Raw genomic sequence first — 27,651 nt, 5'->3', positions numbered from 1 at the left:
AGGAGAGAAATGCAGTGCATGAAAGCTCAGCAAGAGTCAGAGCAGCCCTGGCCCTCTTGCCATCAGGCAGGAGGAGACCTAAAAGCTGGGGAATGGAAACAGGTCCCTGCTTAGGGAGGTAGCAGAACCCCTCCTGGCTTCCCTCGCCTTCCCAGGTGCCCTTACAGCACTGATACGAGGTCCTGGATTTTGAGGGTCAGATAGTTGACAGTGGAGAAGAAAGTCTACTTGGTGGGTGTCCCAGATCAGTGCAGTCAGTCAGACAGATCACAGCTACAGTTATTAAAGAAAAAAGAAAGAAGGGTATTTGTGTGTGATTCACTTCTGAACGGGGCTGAGGACCTGTATGCCAACCAGACCTATCCCACAGTCTGCTGTCTCCCTGAGGCCCAGGCAAGGGACATTGCTGAGAGACTCCCTGCTCTAATTCACCCACCAGTTCCTGCCCACTGCTCATTGTCCTGATGAGAAAAGTACCAGGGTAACAAAAAACTATTTCAAGGCACTGGGTTGCCTGGTTGAAGGGACAAGAGCACAAGGTACAAGAGGTGGTGGTCTTGATTCCTTTGGTAGTAGGGATGAATGTCAAAATGAACAGGAAAACCCATGAGATCAAAAAGTAGCTTAAAGACTGGTGCCATTGGTGAATTTTGGGTTTTTTGAACATGAGGTGGTGTGTATAGCACCAGGCTGAAGGTAGATGGGTTCACCTCTAGAAGAGGCAAAAGGGTTCCAACCTGTGAATTGGCAGGGCTCATTGAGAGGGCTTCAAACTAGGTTTGAAGGGAGAGGGGGATGAGAGCACACTCCCTAGAAATGAAGCTGGGGGCAGCAGGCCAGTGCTGGGGAGACACTGATGGCACAGCTAAAGTGCATCTACACCAATGCAGCAGTGTGGGCAACACAGGAGGAGCTGGAGGCCATGGTGCAGCAGCAAAGCTCTGATGTAGAGCTCTGCTGTCATGGAACTGTGATGAGATGACTCCATGAGTGGAATGTTGCAGTGGATGGCTCCAAGCCCTTCAGAAGGAACAGGTGAGGCAGCAGATGTGGTGTGATGACTCTGTACGTTAGGGAGGGTTTTGGCTGTCTGGAGCTCAGTGGCAGGTCATGGGTGAGAACCAAGGGGAAGGCTGGCAAGGCAGATACCTGGTGGGAGTCTGTTCTAGACCCCACAACCAGGATGGAGAGGTAAGTGCTGGCTGATGGTTCGTGGTTGCCAGCCCTTGTTTTTTTGGAGGTCTTTAACCTGCCGGATGTCTGCTGGAAGCAGCACAGTGGAGAGGAGACAGGCTGAGAGGCTCCTGGAATGTGTGGAAGAGAACTTCTGACTCAGTAGCTGAGCAGCCCACCAAGGGTGGGGCCCTGCTGGACTTGCTGTTTGCAGACTGAGAGGCGCTGCTGGAAGATGTGGTGGTTGGAGCCATCTTGGGCACAGTGACCATGAAACGAAAGAGTTTTCAGTCCTTGGTGAAGTAACAAGGTGAGTCAACAAAACCTCTACATCAGACTGTCAGAGGGTGAATTTCAGCCAGTTTGGACACTGATTTGGACAGTCCCTTTGGAAGCAGCCCTTAAAAACAAAGGGTCCCAAGAGGGCTGGGCATACATCAAGAAGGAAACCTTTAAGGTGCAGGAGCAGCCTGTCCCTATGTGCCTAAAAATGAGCTGTTGGGGAAGAAGTGATTGTCCCCCTGAACGTGGCATTGGTGAGACACACCTCAAGTCCTGTGTCCAGTTCTCAGCCTCTCAGTTCAAGAAGGACATTGAGGGGCTGGAGTGTGTCCAGAAAAGGCAACATAGCTGGGAAGGGCCTAGAGGAGGAGTAGAGGGAGCTGGAGAGGCTCAGCCTGGAGAAAAGGAGGCTCAGGGGGAACCTTCTCACTCTCCAGAACTCCCTGACAGGAGAGCGGAGCCAGGGGAGGCTCAGCCTCCCAGGGAACAAAGGACAGGACAAGAGGGAGCGGCCTCAAGTTATGCCAGAAGAGGTTCAGGGTGGAGTTCAAGAAATTCTTCATGGAAAGGTAGTCAGGCATTGGAAGGGGCTGCCCCATGGAGTTCCAGTCCCTGGAGGTGTCCAAGGAACAACTGAATGTAGCACTCAGTGGTCTGGTCTGGTGGACAAAGTGGAGACCAGGCACAGGGTTGGACTCAATGGTCTAGGAGGGCTTCTCCACTGTAATTGATTCTGTGGTTCTGTGTGATTCTGTGATTTGAGATATTTGTATGGATTGATGGAATCCACTCTCAGCCTTCTCCAGACTAACCAAGCCAAGCTCCTGAAGTCGCCCCTCATCAACAGACATGCTCCAGACCCTGAATCATCTTTGTGGCCTCCTTGGCCCTCTCCAGCAGCTCCTTGTCTTTCCCGAGTTGTGGAGCTCAGAGCAGCCTCATGTGGGCAGGGCAGAGGGGCAGGATCACCCCCCTGCTCTGCTGGCCACCCTCTGTCCAACACCCCTGTGATGTCCCACCCAAAGGGGAAGGGAGAAGCTGGGACAGATGTGCAGGAAGAATTTAATATCTTTGTTAATGACAAGGATGAAGGGAGGGAGTGCATCCTCAGCAGGTTTGCAGGTGACACCAAACTGAGTGGGGCAGGTTGCCCCCTGAGGGACCTGGACAGGCCCAAGTGGTGGCCTGTGGGAACCTCATGAGGTTTGACAAGACCAAGTGCAGATGCTGTGCCTGGAAAAAACTTTGGAATCCATCCAGGCTTGGAATGAGCAGATGGAGGAGCCCTGTGAGAAGGACTTGGGGGTGCTGGTGGATGGGGAGCTGGACATAACCCCGCCTAGAACCCTCCTGTCCTGGTCTCATCCCATAGCATGGGCAGCAGGGGATTCTCTTGGTTGTGCGGTGTGAGGGACATCAGGCATGCTGACTGCCTTCCATCCAGAGAGCAGCAACTGTAATTTCCCCTATAATTTCATACTGTTATCTTTTTACCCTCAGCCATCCTCCCACAAAGTATTTCAAGAAATTATGGAGGAAAAAATGTAAACTTCAATTTCTCGAGGTATTTAATCAAAGTCAGGTGCCTTTCTGAAATAGATATGTAAAATAAACATATGTAAAAGGTGAAGGTGAATTTGTAGACCGCTGCTGTTTTGCAGCAAGGATCACCATGTTTAAAATACTCATTCAGGGTGGGAAGAAGGGTTGACAGGCTGAGAGAGTTATGGCAGGTCAGCCTGGAGAACAGAAGGTTCCAGGGACACTTTGGTGCCTCTTCCAGTACTTAAAGGGGGCTTAGAAAAAGGCTGGAGGGGTACTTCGGACAAGATCGTGTGGTGATAGGACACAAGAAAAATGGCCTTAAGCTGAAGGTGGGCAGATCAGATTTAGATTCCTTTAGGAAGGAATTTCTGACTGTGAGTACGGGCAGGCCCTGGCACAGGGTGCCCAGAGCAGCTGGGGCTGGCCCTGGGGCTGAAATCCTGGCAGTGCCCAAGGTCAGGCTGGACAGGGCTTGGAGCAACCTGGGACAGTGGAAGGTGTCCCTGTCCATGGCAGGGATGGCACTGGGTGGTCACTAAAGTCCCTTCCACCCAGACCATTCCATGTCTCTATGACTCTGTGCTGCCCCTCCCTTCCCTGCCCAGCACTCAGAACCAGCCCCTCTGTGACAGCGGCCCTGGCCCGGGCACTGTGAGCACCACGAAGGCTGTGGGTGCTGTGGCGGTGGCCGCACTGGAGCTGACACCTCTGTTCTGGCTCTGCCACCTGTGCTGGCACGGATGGCTCTTCTGTGGCTGCTCATCCTGCCAGCCCTGGCCGGGCCCGTGTGGGGCAGCTGGGACACCTGCAGGTCAGTGGTTCCAGGCTCTGGGAGGGAGCTGGAGGAACACCTGGGGACTTCCCTGGCAGAACTGTGGTGAAAGATGCCCCTCGGGGTTCTCTGGCCCTGCTGCTGCTCAGGGACCAGGTGGGACTTTCAGCCTGAGCAGCAGCAGCAGCCACCGAGCAGGTCAGTGATGGCTTTGTGCTTCCAGAGGGACCTGCGGGCTCCGGCCCATGGCCTCTGACCACAGCTCTGCTGCTCTCGACTACGGCTCCGTGGCCTCTGCTGCTGGCACGGCCCATGTGGGTGTTTGGTATGCAGGGGCCGTTCATGCTGACAACCTGTGTGCTGGGTACCCGCAGGGTGGCATTGACACCTGCCAGGTAGGAGGCTGTGATAAGTCCCTGAGCCCGCGGCAGTGCAGGGACCCCCTCATCCCCACACACAGCACAGCCTGTCCCCAGTCTGCCCCTCCCTTCCCCACAGCAGCCCCCACAGTCCCTGAGCCATCTCTTCTGGCACAGGGGGACAGCGGGGGTCCCCTCGTCTGCAAGGACAATGACGCTGACTACTACTGGCTGGTGGGATTGAACAGCTGGGGAAGAGGCTGTGACAGAGCCAGGCACCCCGGGATCTACACCTCCACTCAGCACTTCTACAACTGGATCCTACTCCAGACGGGCCTGAGCCCAGCAGAAAGAGCTGGTCCAGCACCAGAGCCAGTTGTCACCTCGGCCCCCGAGGAGGAGCCTGAGGAAGCAGAGGAAGCAGAGGAAGCAGAGGAAGATATCAACTTGACCCCTGAGTACAGCCGGAGACCAGCAGTGACATCCTCGGGCTCGTCACTGCCCATGGCATTCCCACACCAGTTCCTGGTGCAATTTTGGAATCTGCTGCAGGAATTCCTGCAGTTTCAGAAGGACAAAAAAGCCTGAGCAGCAGCAGGATGAGCAGGCTCCAGGGCTACAGTGGATCACGGCAGTTCCTGCTGGGCCAAAGGTAGCCTTGGGGCCAGAGGCTTCTCTGTCCTGCCCACGCTGCTGCGCTGCAGCCACAGCGATGCTGACGTGACTGAGGCGTTGAAGTAAAGTTTCTGTGTTCACCATTAACTGTGTTTTCAGCCCTGCTCAGTGCACTGGCAGGCCCACAGAGTCCCTGCTGTGTCCATCTGCTGTGTTCACATTCATTCTTCAGCCTGGAGAGGGCTCCGGGGAAACCTCAGTGCCCCTTGCCGTGCCTGAAGCAGGTTATAATAGTGGGGGAGAGCGGCTTTTTGCATGGGCAGGCCATGACAGGATAAGGAGGAATGGATTAAATCTAGAGGAGGGGAGATTGGGATGGTGGTGGGAAGGAGTTTTTACTCAGGGAGTGATGAGGCCCTGGCACACAGTGCCTAGAGAAGATGTGGCTGCCCCTGGATCCCTGGAGGTGTCTAAGGCCAGGCTGGACAGGACTTGGAGCAACCTGGGATAGTGGAAAGTCTCCCTGTCCATGGAAGGGAGTGGAATGAGGTGACCTTTAAGGTGCCTTTCAAACCAAACCATTCCATGATTCCGTGACTTTGTGTGTATCCAGCTCTCTGGAATGCAGCATCGTGTGCAGAGACACAGACAAGAGCCATGGCCACATCCAATAAGCTGGGACAGAACCAGCTCCTGGGTGTGAGCCCACATGTGTCAGCTGTACAGACCTGGAAGGAGAAACCTCCTGTGCTCAGCAGCCCCTGGGATCTGGCTGTTCTGGGGCAGAATGGGGACAGCAGCCCAGGGATGGGCAGCAGAGGTCATGGGTGGACTGAGGCAGCACTGGCTCAGCTGGGAGCAGGCTGGCTGGCCTGTGGCCTTAAACCACCTGCCTCCTTACAGCAGCAGCGCAGGGAGGATGCCATCTCATAGCTTTGTAAAAAATATCCTTTAGTGTTTGCTTTCTGCAGCAGGTACCACTACAGCGCCTGGGCAGGATACCTCCTGCAGGTCCAGGATGGCTCACTTCTCCCAGGCAGCTCTGTCCTGAAGGAGCAGTAGGAATGAGCCACCATCCATGCAGAATCATGTGGATTCTCCCATCCCTCTCCTGAGCGAAGTGTGCAGCAGCAAGGGCTGAGCCAATGAAGATCCTGCCCAGGCAGACTCCCACAAGGGAAGAGGCCCAGCTGCCCATCACCACAGCTCTAGGGCATGAGAAGCATCACTGTCCTCCATGCAGGCCCCAGAAGTCCAGAGCCAAGGGGAAAATAGGCTCAGGGTCCAGGCCTAGGCAGATGAGGGCTCCTCTTCAGTGCAGCTCTTCCCTTTATCTGACAAATCCTTGCTTGTGTTCTGCAGATCAAAGCTCTGGAAAGGAGCGGGACAAGGAACTACTGAGAAATGACAGACTGCAACAACTGTATCTGCTGTGGCAGCTCTTTTAGACTCCGCCTAGGGCAGTGAGAACTCTTGTGATGGCTCCCACTTCCCCCCTCCCAGCCCAGACTGAGCAGCACACAAAGCCCAGCAGAGGGCAAAGCTTCCCGTGCTGCAGTTTCCCCGCTTTGCCACAAGGGAAAAGGGCAGAACTGCTCATCTGACAGGACTCAGGACCGAGCAGGGACAGAGCCTTCCCTACCTCCAGCTCCCGCAGGATCTCGTCCATGAAGTCTCCTGAGTGCTGTTTGTAAGCCACAGCCAGTCTGATGGCGTCGTTGAAGAGCTGGTGGGAAGGACAAGGCTCGTCACTCACAGAATGGGGCACATGGGCACTGGGTTTTTGTAGCAAATGGAGACTGTTCCCACATCCCAGGGAAAAAACCCCTTCTGCCGCACTCCATAGCCACCAGCCACTCACATGGAGCTGAAATGATGGACCATTTCCTGCTCTCTGTGCCCACAGCAGTCCCCATGGGCTGCCAAGGGCTCTCGTGGACACCAAGCCCAGCAGCCGAACACCCATCTCACCTTCACCACGTTGGTGCCATTGGCAGCAGACACAAAGTAAAAGGGCAAGCTGAACTTCCGGGCAAAGTTGAAGCTTCTCTGGGTCACCTTCATATCCGCTGAGGCAGACAAAGAAGACATGGTCAGTCAGACATGGCAGGAGGTCCAAAGGTGGGTGTCTTCTGTGTGACACGTCAGCCCCTGCTAAGCCGGACGAGCACAACCCTGTGACGGCAATCACGAAGGGCTGGCTGGCATTCCCCATGGGAGAGAACCTTTCAGCCTCCTGCAGGGCCAGGTGAACAGTTCTGTCAGCAGGTGCATTGAGACACGTCAGCACAGAGGAGTCTGTGCAGGCTGAAGGAGCACTAAGGCCATCCCTGACTGATCTAGGGAAGCCACAGAACAGCTTTTGCTTCCTTTTGCTGCTATTTTTGACCAGGTGCTATTCCAATCACTTTTGGGGTCTTGATGGATAGAATAGGCAGTGTGGTAAGGGGAGAACTGGAAGAAAAATGCTTGAATAAATTGAAATGGATGAAATTTGCACTTTTAATTGCTGGTGACACAGGACAAGCACCTGTAAAGCAGCAGCTGAGGTCAGCACAGGACCCAGCCCTGGGGGACTGAGGAAATCCTCTGGACCCAACAGACAAGGGACATTGGTTCTCAGTAAGGACAGGAGTGAATCCCAGCACAACCCTGGCAAGCTGGCAGCAGAAGGCATGCTCACCATCAATCTTGTTGGCCACTACAATGCATGGGATTTCTGGGCGGAATTCCCTCAGCTCCTTGTACCAGCTGTTCAGGTTCTTGTAGGTGACCTTCCGCTGCACATCAAACACCTTCCAAGAGAGAACCACCTATCCCGGGGCCAGCCCAGCAAGGCTGACTGACCCAGGACAGCTCTGACCAACACAAGGACAGAATCCAGAATGTTCCCAGAAAGACAAGACAAAGGGAACTGGGCATTATTACAAAGGGTGAAAGAGAAAGGGACAGTATCGCCAAACCCAGCCAGCAGGAAACAGCCCTGGATGTCCTTTACACCGTCCTGTGTCCTGTGCAAGTCCCTACCACCCACAGAGGGAACAGCTTGTGCCAAGCAGGATCAGATCCTCTGTTCTGGCAACTAAAGCACCAATGAAAATCACTGGTGGAAAGTGAGGGCGACAGGACAAATCAGGAGATCTGAGCAGGAGAGGAGCCACCAAAACTGGCAACAGGGGCAAACATGAGGACATTGAGAAGACAGCAGAGCCAGGGGATGGAGGAAAAGGGTTACCAGGAGAGACAGACCAGAGCTAATCAGGTCCATCTACAGGGGGTTTATCTGGTGAGAGAAGAAAGAACAATATAGGAAAGTTTTTTAAGTGACTGGAAGAGACAAGGAACACATGGCAGTGTAACCATAAAAGTAACACAAAGGCCAAGTGTCACTGAGACCATTCTGTGCCCAAATCCCACGGGTCCAGCTGAGACTCCCTCACCATGATGCAGGCATGGGCCTGGTGGTAGTAGGAGGCGTGCATGCTCCGGAAGCGTTCCTGGCCCGCCGTGTCCCAGAAGTCTGGAACACAAAAACAGCTCAGAATGACACAACTCACCGAGCTCTGCTTTTCCCACAACTCACACCCAGGAGGCAAAGCCCAGCCCACCTGCTCAGAGACACACACTGAGCTTCACCTCACCAATCTGAAACACCTTAGGGTTAAGAAATTGTGCCAAACTGGGACCTTTCCTTACTGGGCTCAGCTGTGGGCTATGCTGGCACTGGCCATCAACAAAGGAGAAGCCACCAGTGACACAAGTTGTGTGGGACAGCAGGACCAAGACAGGCAGAAGTGCACACAGCAGTTGCCATGCCTGCCACTCTGTCACTAGGGATGACAACGGGAAACTACCTAAAACTCCAGGAGCTGCTGGGCACTGCTGATTTCTGACCCAGTGATGGTCAGCTGGGGCCCTGCTGTGGGAAATGCTCCAGCTCCTCTCACAGACACCTGACTCTGTTCTCCCAGGGGCAGGAATCATCCTGAAGTGCTGAAGGTAAGTCAGCCAGAGGCAAACAGGTCCCAGTCCATGAAGTTCTGTGTACACCAGACACCATGGAGCAAACCTGGACACGGCCGTGCCTTTTGCTGTTGGTGCAGCTCAGGTGGAGATCCCCCACCTCTCACTGGGTTTGTAGGTTCAGATCTGGCTCTGGTTTGCTGTATAAATTGGCACAGCTTCAGTTAAGAATCTCAGTGTAGTCACACCTCCTGTCAGCTGAACCCAAGTGTGGTGCTGTATCCGAAGCCAAATGAACCAGTTTCCTTAGGGATTCCTTTGCACTGATACTGTGACTGGACTCTGTGTCAGACCTACTGGACAGTGACTTTCTTAAACTGCCCAAATACAGACAGGTCCCCACCAGACCACATTTGCACTCACTGTCTGTGTCACAACAAAGATGTTAAGCAGTGTCAGCCCCAGCCCCAAAGAGCCGTGACCAGTGACTCCACGCAGAGTCCATCCAGACCATTCTTTATCCTCCGACTGTCCACGGATCCATCCAACCAACCCTCTCCAGCTCAGAGTCCAGGACATCGTGGGGACCGTGCCCCACACTTTGCAAGCCCAGGAGGATGATGGCAGTCACTTTGCCCCATCCACCAATGCTGCAGCCCCGTCCCAGAAGGGCACCAGATTTATCACCATGCTGCTGTTTATCAAAACACGTAGCCGAGACCCAGAGCGAAGGGAATCTGCCCTCGTCTGCCACGGCACCCCATGTCCCCGGGCTGGCCCCACTCACCCACGCGGACCTCCTGGCCGCCCACGCGGGCGCGGTGCTGGTACAGCGTCAGGGCGAACGTGGAGAGCTGCTGGGGCTGGCTGCGCCGCGCTAAGGAGCCACCGCGAGGGCACAGCCGCCGGCCCGCGACCCCGCCCGCCGCCGGCCTGCCCGCCGCCCCGCTGCCAAGGATACAAGCCATCGAGCAGGAACCGCTCCAGCAGCCTGCGGACACAGCACGCGTCCCGTCAGCCGCGGCCCGCCCGGCTCCGCGGGACCCCCGCCACAACCCGCGGGCCGCCCGCGCCCCACGCACTTGGACTTGCCCACGGCGCTGTCGCCCAGGCAGATGATCTTCACCGTCTCCTCGGCGCCGGCCGCGGCCTCATCGCGGGCCCCATCCGGGGCTGGGGCCTCCTCCCGCGCCGCGGCCCGCGCCTGCTGCTCCGCCGCCGTCGCCATGGCAGCGCCTGCGCGTGCCCGCTGCCGCGCGACGAGCTCCAGCTGACGCTGGCGCTGCTCAAGCCGGACGCCGTGGCGCATCCGCTGGTGCGCGAGGTGAGCGCCGGGCCGGGCCGGGCCGGGCACAGCACGGCACGGCACGGCACGGCACAGCAGGCCTCGCCACGAACCCCCCCAGCACCGCCTCTTCCCGCAGGCCGTGCACGCCGCCATCCTCCGTCACCGGTTCCTCATCGTCCGCGCCAAGGAGCTGCGGTGCGGCGCGGAGCAGAGCCGCCGCTTCTACCGGGAGCACGCAGGTACGAGCGGGGCTCAGGGCTGCGGGGCGGCTTGCTGCCCCGGGCCGGTGCCCACGCGGCCCGTGTCTCTCCGCAGGGCGTTTCTTCTACCAGCGGCTGGTGGAGTTCATGGCCAGGTACGTGCCGCGGCTGTGCGCTGCCGTGCCCGCGTGCGAGGTGGGAGGCTCTCGGGATCGCAGCCTGCTGTGGCAGCAGTGATACCTGGCGGGTGGCAGCCCCGAAGGTGTGCCGGTCATCATTTGGAGTAGGCCGGCAGTGCCAGCGCCGTGGCCTCGGTGCCGCGGTGGCACCGTGCCAGGGCAGGCCAGGGCGGCTGCACTGTGCAGGTTTGTGAGGACGAATAACCTGTTAGTAATGAGCTCTTCGTAATCTTTTCTCCTGCTGTTCCTGGGCCCTTGCTGCAGTGGCCCCATGTGGGCTTACATCCTGGCCCATGAGGACGCTGTCCCTCTCTGGAGATCCCTGATGGGACCCACTAAAGTGTTCCGAGCCCGACACAGCGACCCAGACTCCATCCGAGGTGCCTATGGCCTTACAGACACCAGGAATACGACCCATGGCTCAGGTAGGCCTAGCATTCTTGGATAGTTCTTGGGGAGGCAGGAGTGATGGTGCTTTGTCCGCCTTTGCTTTAGTTCTGGGGCTCCAAGTGAGTGATTTGTTCCATTCTGCAGACCCCACGCACACCTGGCCAGGTGCAGCCTAGCCAGGCACCTTTGGAGTCCAGCACGTGTTTGTGGTGGCAGACTGGCATCTCTCTGTCATTCTTTGCCTCTCTTTTTTTCAGACTCGGCTGCCTCAGCCAGCAGAGAAATTGCCTTTTTCTTCCCCGAGTTTGACGAGCAGCGCTGGTACGAGCAGGAGGAGCCGCGGCTGCGGCGGGGGCAGCTGTTCTACAGCGCCCAGGAGCGCGTGCACCGCGTGCTCGGGGCACAGCCAGCACAGGTACCGGGCAGGGCCTGCTTGGCTGGCCTGGCAGCCGCTGTGGGCACTCCTCTGGGCAGCAGACGCAGAGCTGTGCTGCCTTTCAGGGAGCGTGGGAGGGGGAGAGCAGCGTTGTGCTGCCTGGGATCAGATTATTGGTGTAACAGGATGCTGGGGTACTGTAGGAGTTCCCCCTGCAGTGCTCATGCTGACAGTCTGGCCATGCAGCTCACTGGCCCCCTGAGTTTGTTTGGGTGTGAACAGGGCAGGTGAGTTGGTCAAGGGCCAGGTGAAGGATGGGTTGCTTGTTCCAGATGGGATTGTCCTGGGTTGCTGCTGGGAAGTCTCAGCTGGCTGTTCCCACAGTGCCTTAGGGAGAAAAGAAGGAAGAAGAACATGAAGAAAGACATCAGCAGGGCAAGATGAACAGTCCTGTCCTTGCTCACCTGCAGCTGGGCTGGGAAATGAGGAGCTTTGCCAGTAGCTCTGCATATGAGAGCACTTGGAGCCCTCAGTGTCCAGGGCCCGCCTGGGTGCTGGGGCAGTTCTGTGTCCTTGGGAAATGGGATGAACAAGGCCATTAAATTACCCAGATACATGGTGGAATAATGACAGGGTGGTGCAGGAGGGCTCAGTTGGGAGGTACAGAGCCAGGTCCTGGTGGCTGAATGGTGTTTCTCTCTGTGATGCCGTGTGAGATGTGTTCCAGGACAGGGTTTCAGTCCATTTATGCTGTCTCCCTATGGGCTCCTTGCAGTGCTGCCATTTTAGTTACAGTGCCCTGTTGGAATTTCCTTTGGGCAGTCCCAAATGCCTGGGCTGGGGAAGGTGTGCTGTGCTTGGGGCAGGAAAGCTGAGCCGAGATTCAGCAGAGCCAAGGCAGGGACTCTGCAGGTGCTTCCAGAACCCCGTGAGGTGTTGGGTAGTGACTGACTGACTGACTCTGTGGTGGAAAGCACTGCCTGGACTCACCCGTGTTTGTGTTCCCTCCTCCTGTCTGGGATCAAATGGTCCTTGTTCTGTTCCAGGTACAGATCCAGGGATCTGCAGGACATCACTGCTGTCCCTGTCCTCAGCAGTGTCCAGAGTGGATCTGCTCAGGATCCTGTGTGTCTTCACACAGCTCTGAGAGCTGCTGTCCCCAGTGCTGTTGATACTTTATTGATATTTTGTCAGTTATTTTATTGATTCCTGGAGGTTTTGCTCAGATCTTTGTGTTTTTAACTATTAAACTTTACTGTTTTTCACCTTTCTTCTTTTATGTTGTGCTTTCCTTTTTGGATATTCCTTGGGAATATCATTAACTGATAATTCCTGGCTCACACTTGCCATTTTTGAAGTTTTGGTCTTTTTTCTACTCACTTGCAATGGTTACACTTGGGAAAAGGGCCCTTCTGAACATTGCCAATGCAGAGAACTCTGGCAGCAGGATTGTCACAGTGACACTGCCTTACAGCCACCGTGGTTCAGATACCTGCTGGGTGGCACCTTGACATTGCCCTGGCCCTGAGGCTGTACCTGAGCACAGGTGCTCGGACTGGGCAGCCCATTGCCCCAGACAGAGGATTTATTGTGTGAATCTAAAGCTGTCCAGCAGACTTTCAGAGACCTGAGGCTGAAGCACATGGTGTTTCTTGCAGGAGACAGTGTCAAAACTGATTTTTGCTCTCCAAGGAAGTCTTACAGAATGTCACAGGTAACTCTGCTTTGAGGGCTCTTATCAAAGTGGGTTTGTTTGTTTTGGGTTTTTTCCCATTTTCTTTTTCTTTTCCTTGTAAATACCCAGTAAGTGATTTTTTGCTTTTCTAGTGGTGCTTGCCCCATCCCTGGCAGTTTCCTGGGCTGAGTTGGATGGGCCTGGAGCAGCCTGGAGCAGTGGGTGACATCCCTGTTCATGGCAGGGGCATGGAGCTGGATGAGCTGAATGGTCCCTCCCAGCCCAGGCCATTCCGTGCTGATGGGTGTGTGTTGCAGCAGTAAATCAGTCTCCCAGTTGGTCTCAAACCGAGACAATGTGGCACCTCAGTACAGGTTTTTTCCTGGAAGCTGCAGGTGCCTGGCCCACCTGTGGGGTCTGTGCACAGGGCTGGTCACGGCTGTGTGTCTGCAGCAGCTTTTGCCCCAGGTGCCCCAGCACTGCCTGGGGCACAAGGTCCAGCCCAGGCACCTGCAGGGACACTTCAGGTGTGGAGCTGGGACAGGGCATCTCAGAGGGACGTGTGAGTTGGAGCCTAAACTTGGTCTGCTCTTGGAAGAATGGAGCAGGCTTGTGTCAGCACTGGAGGGGAGAACACGGTTTGGCCTGGGGAGAAGGGAAGGAAAGGCTTCAGAGGGCAATCAGTGCTGATCCCAGCCCAGGCCTGGCCTCAGTCTCTGCCACCACGGGCAGAACCCTCTCAGCCTGAGGAACTTCACTTTATTTATTGCTGTAACATAAACTTCTAGTTACTGATTCATGTACCGAGGAAGACCCAAGGTAATGACTGAAGAAACACCTGGGGAAACACCTTTCCTCTACTTTCCCAGGTTCAGCTTCAGTCCAGCATCTTTTCTCCCCTCTTTCCCTGCAGGTTCTGCCTAGTCTCTCCTAGTCCCTGAGGGAGGTGACACAGCACAGAGGGCTGGGGCTGGGCTAGGCTTTGCTTTTCTACTTGTTTCTTCCTCTTTCCTTCTTGTTTACTCACTCATGGCACACTCAGGCTGCAGTCCCTCAGGTGTGTGCCTGCTCTGGTGTCGTCCCTCCCTGGGCTGGTCTCTTCAGGGAGAAATGGGCCCATGGGAATTTCATGAAGTTTCTAGAGGAAAATGCCATGTCCTGCACCTGGGCAAGGATGTTTCCATCTGACAACACTGGTGTGAGGGACCAGAGACACTGATGGCCATGAGCCACCCCTGAGTCAGCAGTGCACCTCCATGGTCTGACAACATCCTCAGGTGTGGGAGCCAGAGCACTTGCCCTCAGGTTACCCTTGTCCCCTCCTGGGGCACAGGTAAGGCCACATCTGCAGCATTGGCACCAGTTTTGAACTCCCCAGTGCAAGACAGGCTGGTCAGAACTGGAGTCCAGCATGGATTGATTGGGACATCTGAGAGTCTGACAGGTAAGGAGAGGCTGTGGGCTGGGGCTGCTCAGACCTAGGACCTCAGTGGGGTTTATCAATGGGTAGAAATCCCAGGTGTGAGCAGTGAAGGGAACCTTAGGTGTCCCAGGAATGGACACAAGGCAGTGGAAATGACCTGAAAACTGGCAATTTCACTGAGACATAAAAAACCCTCTTTTATTATTTTTATACTCCAAGGGTGATAAAATAAGGTCAGGAGCCCCTATGCCAAGGCAGGACTTCGGCCTCAACACTCCATCTCTGCAGCGGATCTGTGTTGGAGCCCTGGATGCTGAGAATTTCAGACTTTCTGTGCTGACATGCACTGATCCCCAAGAGAACACTGCATTGACCTGAGGCTGTAGAGAAGGCTTCCAAAATTGATTGATAGCGCTTGGATTATGGGTGTGTAGTTGGTTAGAAGTGTGTGATATTCCAGGGTGGAAAACTTAAGAGTTTAAGGTTTTAGAATATAGTAATATATGTAGAGCAAGATGGAGGTTTTAGCGTGGTAGCTGGTCCTTCTTCATCTTCTTCCTTCTTCATAGGTTTGGGTGGTTTTGTGTAATTGGACAGAAAAGTCCACATTGCGGACTTTGAGTGATTAGTTATTAGGTTAAGAGTGAAAATAATTTAGGTGTAATTTCTTAATTGGATAGTTTAGCCTTAAAAGACCATGTACAGAAAGATTGTTAGCCATTTTGTAGCTTGTTAGTAGAATGCTGTAGAACTCACCATTTGTAATAGAGATAAGAAATAATAAACACCTCAGTCGGAACACGAAACATCGTCTCGAGTGCTTCAATCCCCACATTGACAGAGGCAGGAAGGAAGCCAAGAACCGGCAGATCTGCTCTTCTCACAACAGCCTGTCTTCTGCTTTTCCCAGGTCTGGGGACAAGGAAAAATGGATACTATATTTCCAAGTGGAAATATAAAAATTTTTCACTTCAGTGCTTGCTGCACTTTCCTCTGCTAAAGCTGCATCTCACTGTGCAGAGCTAGAGACAAGGGTGTTGTAGGTGGCCAAAGATTTTGTGGATTTGGTCATGTATCAGGCTGTGGGTTCTCCCGTGGAAAAGAAAAGGAGCCTGGGAAAGCAGCCACAGAATCCCACACAAACAGAAGTAATGATGTTTAGGGAAGGCTGTGCCAGAGAAGTGCAATCCATCCCCACACTGAAAGTTCCACAGGATTAGCAAACGGTCATCTCAGATTTGGGGGTCACAACCCTGTTGTCCACAGTTTTCCCACAGAGGTGCTGTACAAAGCAGGAGAAACAAGGAGTGAGAGAAACACCAAACTATGAGGAAAAAAATCGTCATAGACTGGCACTGTTTTCTTCCTAGCACAGAAAATAAACCCTCTCCTGTAGGAGCGGCAGGAGTAGGACAGTTGGGAAGGATGGAGACGAGAGATCTCTGGAGCCAGGTCTTGGAACCTGTGGTTTATTGCCAAAGGCTGGGTGCAGGGAGCTTCCAGCCACAGCTCAGAGCAGGCCCCAAAGAGGAGCTGGGGAGAGAGAGAGCAAGAGGAAAAGAGAGGACCAAAGAGGACAAAGTTCCCATTACAATACAATAAATCTTCTGAGCTGAATATTCTAATTTTCACTAACCAATTTAGTACAAGATACAAATCTATAGTATTTACATACAGCCTATAAGAATCATTACATTACCATACTGTGGTACATTTTAAACCCTAAAAGCTACTCTTTGGGCCCCTTCTGCCAAGCTAGTAGAGTCTGCTCTGGCCCTTGGACCTGTCTGCAAGCAGAGGGTGTTGTTTCCTCAAAAGGGATTACCTTCAGCTGGCCATACCATTGTTTTCCAGTTGTTAGTAACCAAGGTATCTGAAAGCTTGCTTTCATTTCAATCTCGCTTATAGTTTCCATATTCTCAAAATCTTGCCAAGCAATCATATTTATAAGGCTTTCCTGTTTCATCTTCCCCAACACTCTCCCACCTCATGCCCCAGACAGGCCAAGCATGGGCTGGATCAGGACACTGACCAAATGTAACTGAGCTTGGTGTGGTGCCACAGATCAGGAAAACCTCATGAGAGACCAGACTCCAGCCTACACAGACAAGCCATCCACATGTGCTCCTCCTCACCTGTGTCCAGACAGCCACATCTTTGTGATGCACTGTCCAAAGCCCTGGCAGGCTCCAGGAAGAGCCAGTTTTCATCTCCCCATCAGATCCCGATCCCAATTATCATCATGTCCAGGACTTGATTGGCCCCTCCATTCACACATGACTATTGAGTACTTGTATTAGCCAGATTTCCTCATTAATGCTCCCCTGCCTTCCAAAACATTCTAGATAAACAAAACACAGTTCTGTATCTCCCACAGCACCCAGGGAAAGTTGAAAGCCATCGGTTGTGCAAAGCATCTGCTGCTGCTGCTGGAGCTGAATATTTAAATTTAAGATGGGGCTGTGTTGATCCTTTCCAGAGAACAGATGTTTTATGGAAACTCTTTAGAAATCCTGCATGCAGCAGCAGCCACGGTTCAGTATTTCCCAGTCCCATCCCTTGGTACCTGCAAAGGGACAACAGGCAGGAGAAGTTTAAACATTGGACAGAAGGAAAACACCAGGAAAATTACAGATGTGAGATTGTGGCAGCACCATCCATCACAAAACTAAGCTGAACCAGAATTCAGATTATTGTTTTTGTTATTTTGTGATACAAAGTTTGGAGGTCAGATAAAGCAATCAAAAATCTTTGTGACAGAAAAGAATAAGCCTGAGGCAAGGCCCGGGTCTCTGGTTTCAGCTTGGCCTGTACCCACAGATCAGGGATGGGAAAGGGGCAGCAAGGAGAGAAAAATTAGATAAATTGTGTTAAATTAAACGCTTTGGAAGTTAAAAATCAGAGGTGACTCAGCAGAGGACCGAGAGGCACCAGAACGACTCAAACAAGTAATGTATGAGGTATGCAATGCTGTAATAACTGCTCCTACCTACTGTGGGATAAACTGCTGTGGCTGGAGCAGAGCAAGAATTTGGGCAGGAGGTACAATCAGGATTGCAAATAGCTCTGGAATGTTAACATTTTATTTTTTGTTGCAAAAAAAGTTGTTTTCAAAATGCTTCCTGTCACCCAAATATTTCCCAGAGCCTGTCAAAGCATTGGTCAATTACTTACTGTTTTCTCTTTTTGTTTTACTTCAACAGTTCCAGGTGTGTGTCCAGGTGTGTGTCCTACCTTTTCAAGGTGGTAGGTCTGTGCCATGTGGGGTCTTCTCGCTCCAAGTGCCTCTGGGATGTGACTGATTCCAGCAGCTGTGAGTTAAGTGGTTGCATTGAACTTTTACCAGCCCAGAACTTTTAACAGCCCGCTGTGGGCCTTGTTTGCACATTCACAAACATGCAGGTGAGCAGGTGGAGTGCTCTGGGCTTTTGTAATTGGCACTGGAGCTCCTGTTCCCACCAGGAGGCTGTGGGGATGGGACCAGACTGGGAACACAGGAGCTCCTCTCCAACTTCAGCCTCCTGGTGGAAGTGCCCTGATTGGCCCCAGGGGCAGAGCTGGTGCCCACACCTGGGTGAGGAGCCTCGGGCTGGCCCTCTGCAGTGGGAAGGAGGAGACAGGCAGCAGCTGCCACCACGGCCCAGAAGGACCATGAGAAACCATGAGGCAAAAGTGATGACAGAAGAGACTTTCCTTGGTGCTTTCTGAGCACAAGTCGGCCAGGAAGAGCCAGTGGCCCCAGGGCTGCTGCCATGACCACACTTTCCATGTCCAGGCCCCTGCAGGTGCTGGACCTCCCCTGGGCAAGGGTGATGCCCCAGGTTAAGAGGCACTCACTCCATGTTCGTGAGTGCAGGGTTTGGGCTTCTGCAAACATCAGCACACTACAAACACTGCAAATACGGTCAGCTTTGGCCAGTTTATGGTTAGACCACAAAACTGCAACCCTTCTTGCCCAGTCTTCTTAAACACAAATATAAATTACGCTGGACAAAAGCTTGAAACAGTACAATATTCTTCAGACAAAAACCTCCTTGTCAAGTGTTGGGAGAGGAGTCTGGCAGGAATCTACGACCTCTCCCACAAGATGTGGGGTGAGGCTGTTGTCCTGTCTTGGATAGGCTAAAGTGGAAATGCCAAATTTAGCTTATTCTTATTCCTTGCCTGGTTCCAGTAACAGGTGGCCCTGGCAATTAAGCTAAAAATAATTTAAAATATACTGAAGGAAGTGCTTTTCCTGAGGAAATCATTGGGAGAAACCCCTGAAATATTATTATTGGAAAACCTGGTGAGAGTTTGATTCCAGCATCAGCCTTATGCTGGGCAGGGAAGCTGGACCAGGCCATGCTTTGAGGAGGCCCTTGCAGCAGAGGTGGCTCAGGCTGGGACTGTGCTCATCTGTGGCCAGGTGAGTACTGAGAATCTCCAAGGTCAGAGTCAGGAGCCTCTCAGGGCCTTTATTAGTGCTCCAAGGTTTTTTCTGAGATCCAGCGAGGATGTCTCCTGTTCCAGCTTGTCCAAGTTGCCTCTCTGGTCACCACGCAGCTGTGAGTGCTCTGTACCCGTCACCTCTCCCAGGACCATGAGGCAACTGGAGACTGTGGTCAGGGCCCCCTTTTCCTCACTCCGACAACAGTGGGACATGAGAAAATCCTACAGAAGAGTGCCCATGGGGAGTTTTAAAAAGTGGTGCTAGAATCACAGACTCTCAGATTGATTTGGCTTGAGAGGGACCTTAAAGCTCATCCAGTTCCACCCCCTGCCAGGGGCAGGGGCATCTTCTGCTAGACCAGGTCGCTTCAAGCCCTGTCCAGCCTCGTCTTGGACACTGCCAGGGATGTGGAAGCCCAGCTGGAGAAGAAAAGGGGAACAGGAAAGCACAAGCTCTAAGTTGTATGAAATCTGCTGGAACTGCTGTCTGGATGACACCTGCAGGACAGGACAGTTTTCGTGCCCTCAGAACTGCATCTGATGCAGCCAAACCCATGGAGAGGAAAAACTTGAGCATGAAACTCTCGCTCCTCGGGGAGAATTTTGGCTATCAAAAACCCACTGAGCTCCTGAGCCTGTTGTGGCTGCAGGGATCCTGGGCCCAGAGGCTGCCTGGGCAGCAGCAGGGTGAGCAGGGAAGAAGGCCAGGAGGGCTCTCAGTGGGCACATGTCAGAGCAGCAGCAATGCCAGGGAAAGCATCTGCCCAGGCCACCAGGTTCAGAGGGTGAGATCATGCTCTGTCTAGAGGGCAGGGACAAGTGGAGTGTCACCAGGGTCTGTCTTGACACATGTTCTGTGGAACATTCACTTCAGCTGTAGGAAAGAGGTGACAGTGTTCTCCTGTCAGGGTTGTGGGTGACACAAGTCAGGGGGACCAGTGCTCCAGGGCAGGGCCAGAAGGACTTGGACAGACTGGAAAATGAAGCCAGAAGCAGCTGGTACAATTCAACAAAGACAAATGCCAGATCCTGCATCCAGCGCTCCCTGAAAAAAACAGCACCACAATCTCAGGAGAGGTCAGTGAAGACCCCCCAAACAGGCTAGGGATGAAGCTCCACACTGAGAGCGGGGGCTGGAAGTGCTGAGTGGACTCTGCCCACAGCAGGAATGGCTTTGGGAACACCAAAGAGCCATTTGTCTGTCAGGCCCTGTAGGGAGGTTACCCCAAAACCGGTGCCACACTCGTTACAGGGGGACATGGAGAGAGGAGACAGGCAAAATCCAGACAAAACCCACCACTTTCTTGTCCCCATCCTCAAAGGAAGCAGTTGTGCCCATGTGGAGATCAGAACCAGCTGGCAGGGAGCTGAGATACAAGTGATGGTGATTTCTGGTGGAGAAAGAATTCTTGAGCAGGAAGGTGCATCCCTCAAAACAGCCAAGGAACAGCACTGGGAGAAGTTACTGGTGCTACAACAATGCCCTTGGCTTTGGGAGATACGACACATGCTTGGAAAAGGTAAGTTAAGAGTCTGATTTTCAGAAGTGACAAGTATTTATAGGATCTGGGCCCAATCCTGAAGGCTGCACCCCCAATTTGAGGTATTTGGTTTAAAAAAACATCTCCCTTAACATTTCACAAGTTCATGGAGATTTGATTTACTGCTGGACATCACTGGCCAGGTTTGATATCCATCAGGAGACTAGAGGGGGACACAAACATGATATTTCTTATCCTAAAGGCTGTTCTGAAGATGTGGACTACCAGAACTGAAGTTCATGGCATCCAGGGAGATTTCAGTATATTTTAATATTTGTGCCAAGTATTGATGGTCTCAGAAAAGTCCCTTTTCAAATATCAAAGTGGGAGGGGGTTTCTGCAAGTGCTGCCAGCCTGTGCCTTCCCTAAAACATTGGGAGAGTGGCCAGGTTGTACTGGAATGCCATGGCACCAAGTTTCTGTGCGAAACAAGGAAATGCTCGTCACTGCCATGAGCAAAAAGTGTAATTTGTAAACTCAAAGCAAATAAGTGAAAAAGTCCCATTACCGTGGCCCCTCTGCTCTGCCAGCTCAGCTGCCCTGCCTGAGAGGTGCTCGAGAAGGGCAGAGCCCAGAGTCACTGTTCCATGTACACACAGGACACAGATCCACAGCTACACACACACACACAGGGCCACAGCCACAGCTGCTCTTTTTCACACTTACTGCTTATCTTTTTCAGCTCCAGACACCTTCTGACCTGAATTTCCCTCACTGAGGCTGCCACTCCCTTGGTATCTGTGTTGGATTTCCAAATAGGGTGTTCATCCCCATCTGGGGCTGTAGCCTACACTTTCCTACTTCCCAGAAATGTTGCTGTTCAGCCTCTCCTCTCTTGACATTCCAGGTCCAGAGCTTCTGCTTGGACCATCTCCTACTGCCCCACCACCAGGAGCAGAAGCTGCAAGGACACTGAAGCAATAGTGTTTCCCTGCTGCAGAAACATCACAGCTCTCTCTCGACCTCCAGATTCACTCCCTGCGGCAGTCCTCATCTCCTGGGGGTCCCACTTTACATTTCCCTGGCACTACGTGGTGAACTCCAGCTGAACTCACTCCTTCTATCAGGAATAGCTCCAGGCTCTGAGCAGGCAGTGCTCACCCAGCCATCTCACTGAGCTGGAGCCATCTCACTGCTGAGCCCTTCAAACGCGCTGGGCACTTTTGGTGCCTTCTGTGTCCAGCCAGTGCCACTGCTAGGGCTCTGTCCCTGCTGTCCAAGTCCTCTCCAGGTCTCTGGACCACATCAGCTCCCCCAGAGAGCTGTGCCTTGGGCTGAGTGGGCACAGTTGGCACAGGTGTGGGAGCACAGGGAGCGCAGGTGCCATGCAGTCATCTGCTGTGCCCCTATGGCTGTGGTGCTGCCAGCTTGGCCCAAGGCCAGCCCCCATCACTGCTCCTCTCTGCTGACAGTGGCAGGTGCAGGCACCTCACAGCCCTGCAACAGGTAAGATGGGGCTGTGGGAAGGACTTGGTGCCCAGGAACTGCAGCTCCCAGCTCCTCCAGCAGCCTCCTCCCGTGCCCAGGTGCCAAAGAGCTGCAAGGCTGGAGCAACAGCCGGTCAGCACCTGGCACAGCCCAGGACAAGGCAGGTCAGCATGGGTGCTGTGCCACAAGGGCTTGGTCCCGTGGGCTCAGATCCCACCGCTGCAGGCTGCTGGGTGCTGCTCCTCACTCCGCTGGCTGCAGCTGAGCAGGAGCCACCTCTGGAAGCCTCTCCCCAGGGCCCCCACAGGGTTAAAAGCTCCTGCTGCGCTTACAGCACTGAGGACACACAGCTTCTCATCATGCAGGTAAGACAAACTAGCCAGCACCTGCGGCATGGCTGGCACATGGAACATGGGACAGCATCTGGGGACAGCTTACTAAGGACTAGGTGTCATACAGTCTCTGCTCTTGGCTGTGGAGGTGAGGAGGGGTGAGAGAGCAGGGCTTCACCAGGACCCTGTCATACACTGCTGGGGGCAACCTGGTGCTGGCCCCCAGGGCTCTGGGTGGTCTGGGCAGGCTGTGGCTGCTGCTGCTGCCTCCAGTAGAGGCATCCAGTCCTTTCCAAGAGAAATGAATCCTGTGTTGTTATCTGCTCCCTCAGTTCAGCCATGCCCTTGCACTGGGCCATGGCTGTGCCCAGGGCTCAGGGCCCCACTCCCACTGCTAAATGCTCCAGGCTGTCTGCTCTGCTCACCTGAGTGAGTACAGGTGCAGTGGCTTGGTGAGGAGAACCACATCCTCCTGCAGGAGCAGCTTCCCTGCATGGGTAGGAGCACAAATGTGCTCCTGCACCAGCAGAGCTGGGTCTCTGGCTGGCTCACAAGGCACTGTCACAAAGGTCCCTCCCATCTCCTGAGGGAAGGGCAGGAACCTGGCACTGGTGCATCTGTGTTCCCTCTCTGCTTCCCATCCAGCCTCTCTGGCCTTGCCTGCCTGGGCAGAGGTGTGTGTGCCTGCTCTGGTACCTGCACAGTGTAACACCTGCTCAGTCTGCAGTTACCATGAGAAATCGCCTTCAGTGCAGGTGAGAGAGGGAGGAAAAGGGTTGAGCAAGGTGGAGGCTCTTTCCAGGCTCATCCCTGTGCAGCCCAGGGGGGACAGGGAGATTCTCCTCCCGTATCTTCCTATTCCTTCGTGCTCAGGATGTCTGAAGACAAATGGATTAAATCTGGCATCTCTGAACTGTGGCTGTGTTTGCTGACTGCCACATTGCTCCTCGCTAGGGTGAAACTCAGGATCATTCCTCTGCACATTCCTGTGGCTACTCTGCAGCCCTGCAGTTGCATGTCCAATCCAGCCTGGATTTGTCAGTATGGGTGGGGGGCACCAGATGAGCTCTTGAACCCTTGCTGTCTCTCCTGCAGTGACATTACCCATTCCCTGCATGCTGTGCCACACAGGGTCACTGCAGGGCTCAAGGTTCATTTCCCACTGTGATGGGCTTACTTTCCTCTTGCTCATCTGCTCTTTTTCCAGGAGTTGAGGCCCAGCTTGGAGCATGAACAGGTGACTAACTCTTATATGTCCAACCTCCTATTATTGAATTTATTCACATTTTTGTCACTCTGGTTCCTGAACTCCCCTATTCCTCCTCCTCCTGCCTCTGATGAACAGGTCAGTGGGAGCAGGGTCCAGGCAGGTCCTGGACGGAGCCTTCCCCTCTCACCCCACACAACATGGTACCCGTGCCCTGACAAACCAGCTGCCTGAGTGCTGTGGCAGCTCACGCAGCCTGAATTTCCAGTGAGCACAGATCCATGTGCAGGCTGTGTGGCACTGCAGCAGGGACAGTGGCAGGCAGGAGGCACTTCCTGGGGAGTGGCACCATGGGCCCCCCCAGCGTTCAGCCCCCAGGACCCTCTCCCAGCAGCACTGCTCCTTCATCAAAATGTTCTTGGCTCAGCCTGGAGCTGGAGGAAGAGCAAGAGTCTGAGATTTCCAGACCACTGGATGATACAGTCCTTGTGTCCCTCTCCAATATGTGCAGTAATTTAAGAAACCCCAAAGTGTGCAGAATAAGTAGTTAAAGAATATGTTGGTCTGTGCAACTACTTGAGAGCTTGCCCACTGAGAGGTTTCCCAGCCTGGCACATCCTGAATGGAGTGACAAGTTAGGATGTCTCTGTGCCAGGCAAGGAAGAACTCATCTTCTGAGTGAACATTTTCCTCTCAAAGTTGTTTGTTTTGGTTTTTTAGGTGTTGAAAAACTAGCAAGTGAAGGAGAAATGAATCAGAACTTAATTTGCTTAGCAAACCCTGGTATTGCTCCCAGTGCACAGGGAGAAAATACCCTCAGAACAGGATAGTCTTCAGCTGGAAGATCTGAAAGTTATGAATGAAACAGAACTCACAATGGAGAAATTCTAGCAGGCAGAAGTGCAGAATTTTGACAGTGCTTTCACAGTTTCCTGTGGTAAGCAGCTATAAGAAACAAACTCCCACCAGAAGCAGTGAATTCTCCAGCAATTAATATTATAAATGCATGACTGATGCACAGATGCAAGAATAGGGCAGGGAAATTAAAGTCAGATTAATGAGTCTAAATCAAGGGAATCAACCTAAAATCAAATCAGATTGGTTAATCTCCTGAACAGACAAGACAATTGACTTCAGTTGCTAAAAATACTTTTATAAAGAGGAAGGGGACTTCTCTCTTCTCTCTTCTCTCTTCTCTCTTCTCTCTTCTCTCTTCTCTCTTCTCTCTTCTCTCTTCTCTCTTCTCTCTTCTCTCTTCTCTCTTCTCTCTTCTCTCTTCTCTCTTCTCTCTTCTCTCTTCTCTCTTCTCTCTTCTCTCTTCTCTCTTCTCTCTTCTCTCTTCTCTCTTCTCTTCTCTTCTCTTCTCTTCTTTCACTGCATTTGCCCACTGAAGCGCCTTGCCCCCCCGCCCCATGGAGTCCATGGCAGGGGCAGGGTGGGCAGCAGCAGCCCTGGCTGGATGTGCCCAGCACGTGCCACCCCCATCAGCCCCTGGCTGAAGTTCTCAACCAGAAATGCTTCCTCAGGCCTCCTCCATCTCTTGGACATGGTGATCACAGCTCCATGTGACAGTGAGCAAAACCCTTGTGTCAGGGTGAAAATTGAAATAGGATGATGGAAAAATGGTAGGGAGTTCCAGGCCAGGAGAACCCTGCTGGCTTAAATTTTCCTGTGGCTCAACAAACCCCATGTGATGAGTTGCTCTTTGTTGGAACCTGTACTTTTGTAAGTGGGACCCCTGCTTTGTGAGAGCTGGTTATTACGGAGCAGGAAACAGGAAAAAGAAAAACAAATTGACTGGTGCAGGGTGATGCCAAATTCCCAGCCGAGGGCTGGGGAAGAGCAAGCTCAATGACAGCATCAGGGAATGCTGTGACGTGACCAGGGGCAGGGAAACTTTTAGTCAGAATAAATACATCCAGGAGGGGGAGGGACACATGCTTGGAATAGCCATCAGGACAAGGGGCTGGGTAGGCAAAGAACTCCAAGAGGCGTGGGTGAATACCCCCTGCTCTTGGGTTTTTCTGTGTGCTTGTTCTGCAATCAGGTACCCAACACAGGATGGCAGCTCTTTGGACTCCAAAATCCCAGCATCTGTGAAATCTGAACTCAGGAAACTTTCAACCACCAGGGAGATGGGATCAGAGCTGTACCACTAGGGACCCCCTTGCTTCACGAGGGGCTGTGCTCTAGTCCCTTGCCTCACAGTCATCCCTCCTCCTCAGGGCTCTGCCCAAAGCCAGACCCAACTTGCCCCATGGCAGGTACGAACCAGACACAGGTGACGGAGTTTGTGCTCCTGGGCTTTTCCCACGGCCGGCCCTTCCTCTTTGCTCTTTTCCTGGCCATTTACCTGGCCACGCTACTGGGCAACTCTGCAATACTCTCCCTCGTGTCGCTGGACTCCCACCTCCACAGCCCCATGTACTTCTTCCTTAGTCACCTGTCTTGCCTGGACCTTTGCTACTCATCAGTGACGGTGCCCAAGATCCTGGCGAACGCTCTGCGCCCGCAGGCCACCATCTCCTACGGGGGGTGCCTGGCACAGATGTTCCTGCTGATGTGGTGCGCGGGGGCCGAGTGCGCGCTGCTGGCCCTCATGGCCTACGACCGCTTCACCGCCGTGTGCCAGCCCCTGCGCTACAGCCAGGCCCTGCGCCGCAGCACCTGCGCCACCGCTGCCGCCGGCTGCTGGCTCTGGGGGCTGCTGGACTCGGCCGTGCACACGCTCCTGGCGGCCCGGCTCTCCTTCTGCGGGGTTGCCCGGCTCCAGCACATCTTCTGCGACGTGCCGCCACTGCTGGGGGCCACCTGCAGCGACACCCGCCCAAACGAGCTGGCCCTCCACATCTCCAGCATCTTTGTGGGACTCAGTCCCTTTCTGCTCGTCGTAATCTCCTACCTTTGCATCCTGGCCACCGTCCTTGGGATGCCACTGGCCACCAGCCGGCGCAAGGCCTTCTCCACCTGCTCTGCGCACCTGATCGTGGTCACGCTGTACTTCGTGGCAGCCAACCTGAACTACAACCGGCCCAGCTCAGGCTACTCCCCGGCAGCTGACACGCTGGTCTCTGTGCTGTACTGCATCATCGTCCCCATGCTGAACCCCCTCGTCTACAGCCTCCGCAACCAGGAGGTGTGGGGGGCCCTGCGGAAGGCTGTGCGGGTGAGTGCCATGCCAGGCTCCCTAGGCAACAATGCCTGAGCAGCGCCAGGGCTGCCACAGGCTGCCAACATGGCACTGCCACTGCAGTGTCCATCTGTGGGATGCCTGTGACAGCACAGCCAGCCTGGGGCTCCCAGCCCAAGCACATGGCACACTGCCATCGCTCATCTCACCCTCATTGCATCACTGAGAGCAGAATAAAGTCAGAAACAAAGCCACAGGTCCAGGATTCTGTCTTTATTTTCCAGATGCCATGTGCTGAGCTTGACACAGGATGTGCTGCAGCTCTGCTACTGCCAGTGAGCTCTGCAAAAGGCAAATTCATGTGGAGCCAGACATGTGCTGGCCCTGAGCATGGCCAAGCTCTGCCTCAGGGCTGCCCCAGGTCTTGAGTCAGGCTCTGTGCAGAACAAGGGCAGTGCCTTGGACTGCAAAACCTGGCCTGGGCAAGAGGGGCTGTCCCATCATCCACTGTCCCCACGTGCCCTGGCTTCAAATCTGATGTCTGCTGGGTTTCCCCAGGCTGCCAGGGAGGCTCTGCAGCACTCTGTACATAAGCACAGCAGCTTGCACAGGCCACCCACGGCCTCAGTGCTGCACTCAGACACAGAGGTCTTGGCACTGAGCTGAGACCTGGTGGCACTGAACTCCTCACCAGAAATGGTCTGCTTTATGGCCAGAAAAATTTCCCTGTGCAGCTGTTGTGTTTGCTGTGGCTCTGGGTGACGGTGGCTGAGGACTGGCTGGGGGTCTGCAGCAGGGCCCAAGCTCAAATGATTCTGTGGCTGTGGTAGAAGTGGCCAAATCTGCAGGTGTGCACATGAGGCACATGAGCACTGCAGCAGAGCCAGGAGCAGGGGCTCACTGGGGCAAGGGAGGTGGCACAGGCAGGTGACACCTGCAGTCACACAACCTACGTCGGCTGGACCCAAACACGCTCATGTGTAGCTCAGTTACCAAGAGATACCCAACAGTATCTAATCTGCTCCCAAAGAAACCCACCGGAGAGTCAGAACTGGGACTAGGAGGCACACAGCCTTGCTGGGATCAGTTCACCATTTCTTAGTGCACAACACATACTGATTTTACTCTTCAGGGAAAGAAATGCTTCTGTAACCCATCTGTTGGGTTGGGCTGTTGCTCCTATCCAGACAGGCTGTGAGCTCCTCAGCCCTCCTTGCTATACACCCTTCTGGATTCTAAAAAGTCCTTGAAGCACCCTCAGTCCAGTGTCACTGGACACATCAGAGTCTGACCAGTGAACACCTTTCTGAGGAGCCCCTGGAAGGAAACAGCAGAAACTGCA

The 27,651-nt window shown here is 53.8% G+C and overlaps 4 protein-coding genes across 11 annotated transcripts; 3 read left to right on the top strand and 1 right to left on the bottom strand.

The window, feature by feature from the left end:
* The first annotated feature begins 4,017 nt into the window (after positions 1-4,017).
* Positions 4,018-4,893, top strand: LOC120500113 (acrosin-like). The gene is made up of 2 exons (XM_039704566.1): positions 4,018-4,167; positions 4,309-4,893. Exons 1-2 carry the CDS (start codon positions 4,018-4,020, stop codon positions 4,717-4,719), a joined length of 561 nt encoding a protein of 186 aa, XP_039560500.1. The 3' UTR covers positions 4,720-4,893.
* Positions 4,894-5,676: 783 nt separating this feature from the next.
* LOC120500101 (rab-like protein 2A) lies at positions 5,677-9,971 on the bottom strand. Its single transcript, XM_039704539.1, has 8 exons — positions 9,792-9,971; positions 9,671-9,700; positions 9,497-9,576; positions 8,187-8,266; positions 7,430-7,541; positions 6,718-6,815; positions 6,389-6,472; positions 5,677-6,117 (listed from the first exon to the last, which is right to left on the bottom strand). Exons 1-8 carry the CDS (start codon positions 9,935-9,937, stop codon positions 6,037-6,039), a joined length of 711 nt encoding a protein of 236 aa, XP_039560473.1. The 5' UTR covers positions 9,938-9,971; the 3' UTR covers positions 5,677-6,036.
* Positions 9,972-10,139: 168 nt separating this feature from the next.
* On the top strand, positions 10,140-13,966 carry NME6 (NME/NM23 nucleoside diphosphate kinase 6). 3 transcript variants are annotated; one of them, XM_039704543.1, is made up of 6 exons: positions 10,140-10,236; positions 10,313-10,352; positions 10,641-10,801; positions 11,024-11,181; positions 12,801-12,856; positions 13,860-13,966. In XM_039704543.1, the coding sequence occupies exons 2-6, from the start codon at positions 10,345-10,347 to the stop codon at positions 13,948-13,950; spliced, it is 474 nt and encodes a 157-aa protein (XP_039560477.1). In that variant the 5' UTR covers positions 10,140-10,236; positions 10,313-10,344; the 3' UTR covers positions 13,951-13,966. The 3 variants fall into 3 exon arrangements, with proteins under 3 accessions (XP_039560477.1, XP_039560479.1, XP_039560478.1); XM_039704545.1 differs by lacking the exon at positions 13,860-13,966 and adding an exon at positions 12,970-13,160; XM_039704544.1 differs by lacking the exons at positions 12,801-12,856; positions 13,860-13,966 and adding an exon at positions 12,189-12,412.
* A 170-nt stretch (positions 13,967-14,136) lies between these two features.
* On the top strand, positions 14,137-26,565 carry LOC120500100 (olfactory receptor 5V1-like). 6 transcript variants are annotated; one of them, XM_039704536.1, is made up of 4 exons: positions 16,635-21,658; positions 22,006-22,727; positions 23,180-23,209; positions 25,227-26,565. In XM_039704536.1, exon 4 carries the CDS (start codon positions 25,437-25,439, stop codon positions 26,382-26,384), a length of 948 nt encoding a protein of 315 aa, XP_039560470.1. In that variant the 5' UTR covers positions 16,635-21,658; positions 22,006-22,727; positions 23,180-23,209; positions 25,227-25,436; the 3' UTR covers positions 26,385-26,565. The 6 variants fall into 6 exon arrangements, with proteins under 6 accessions (XP_039560472.1, XP_039560470.1, XP_039560469.1 ...); XM_039704538.1 differs by lacking the exons at positions 22,006-22,727; positions 23,180-23,209 and adding an exon at positions 14,137-14,261 and having other exon boundaries at positions 17,444-22,005; XM_039704535.1 differs by lacking the exons at positions 22,006-22,727; positions 23,180-23,209 and having other exon boundaries at positions 16,635-17,642; positions 17,758-22,005.
* Positions 26,566-27,651: the final 1,086 nt, after the last annotated feature.

This window comes from Passer montanus, unplaced genomic scaffold, assembly GCF_014805655.1.
Source record: "Passer montanus isolate IOZ18808 unplaced genomic scaffold, ASM1480565v1 scaffold177, whole genome shotgun sequence".
NCBI lineage: Eukaryota > Metazoa > Chordata > Aves > Passeriformes > Passeridae > Passer > Passer montanus.
Note: the sequence above shows the minus strand (reverse complement) of the source record. Positions and strands in the feature narration are given on the sequence as shown.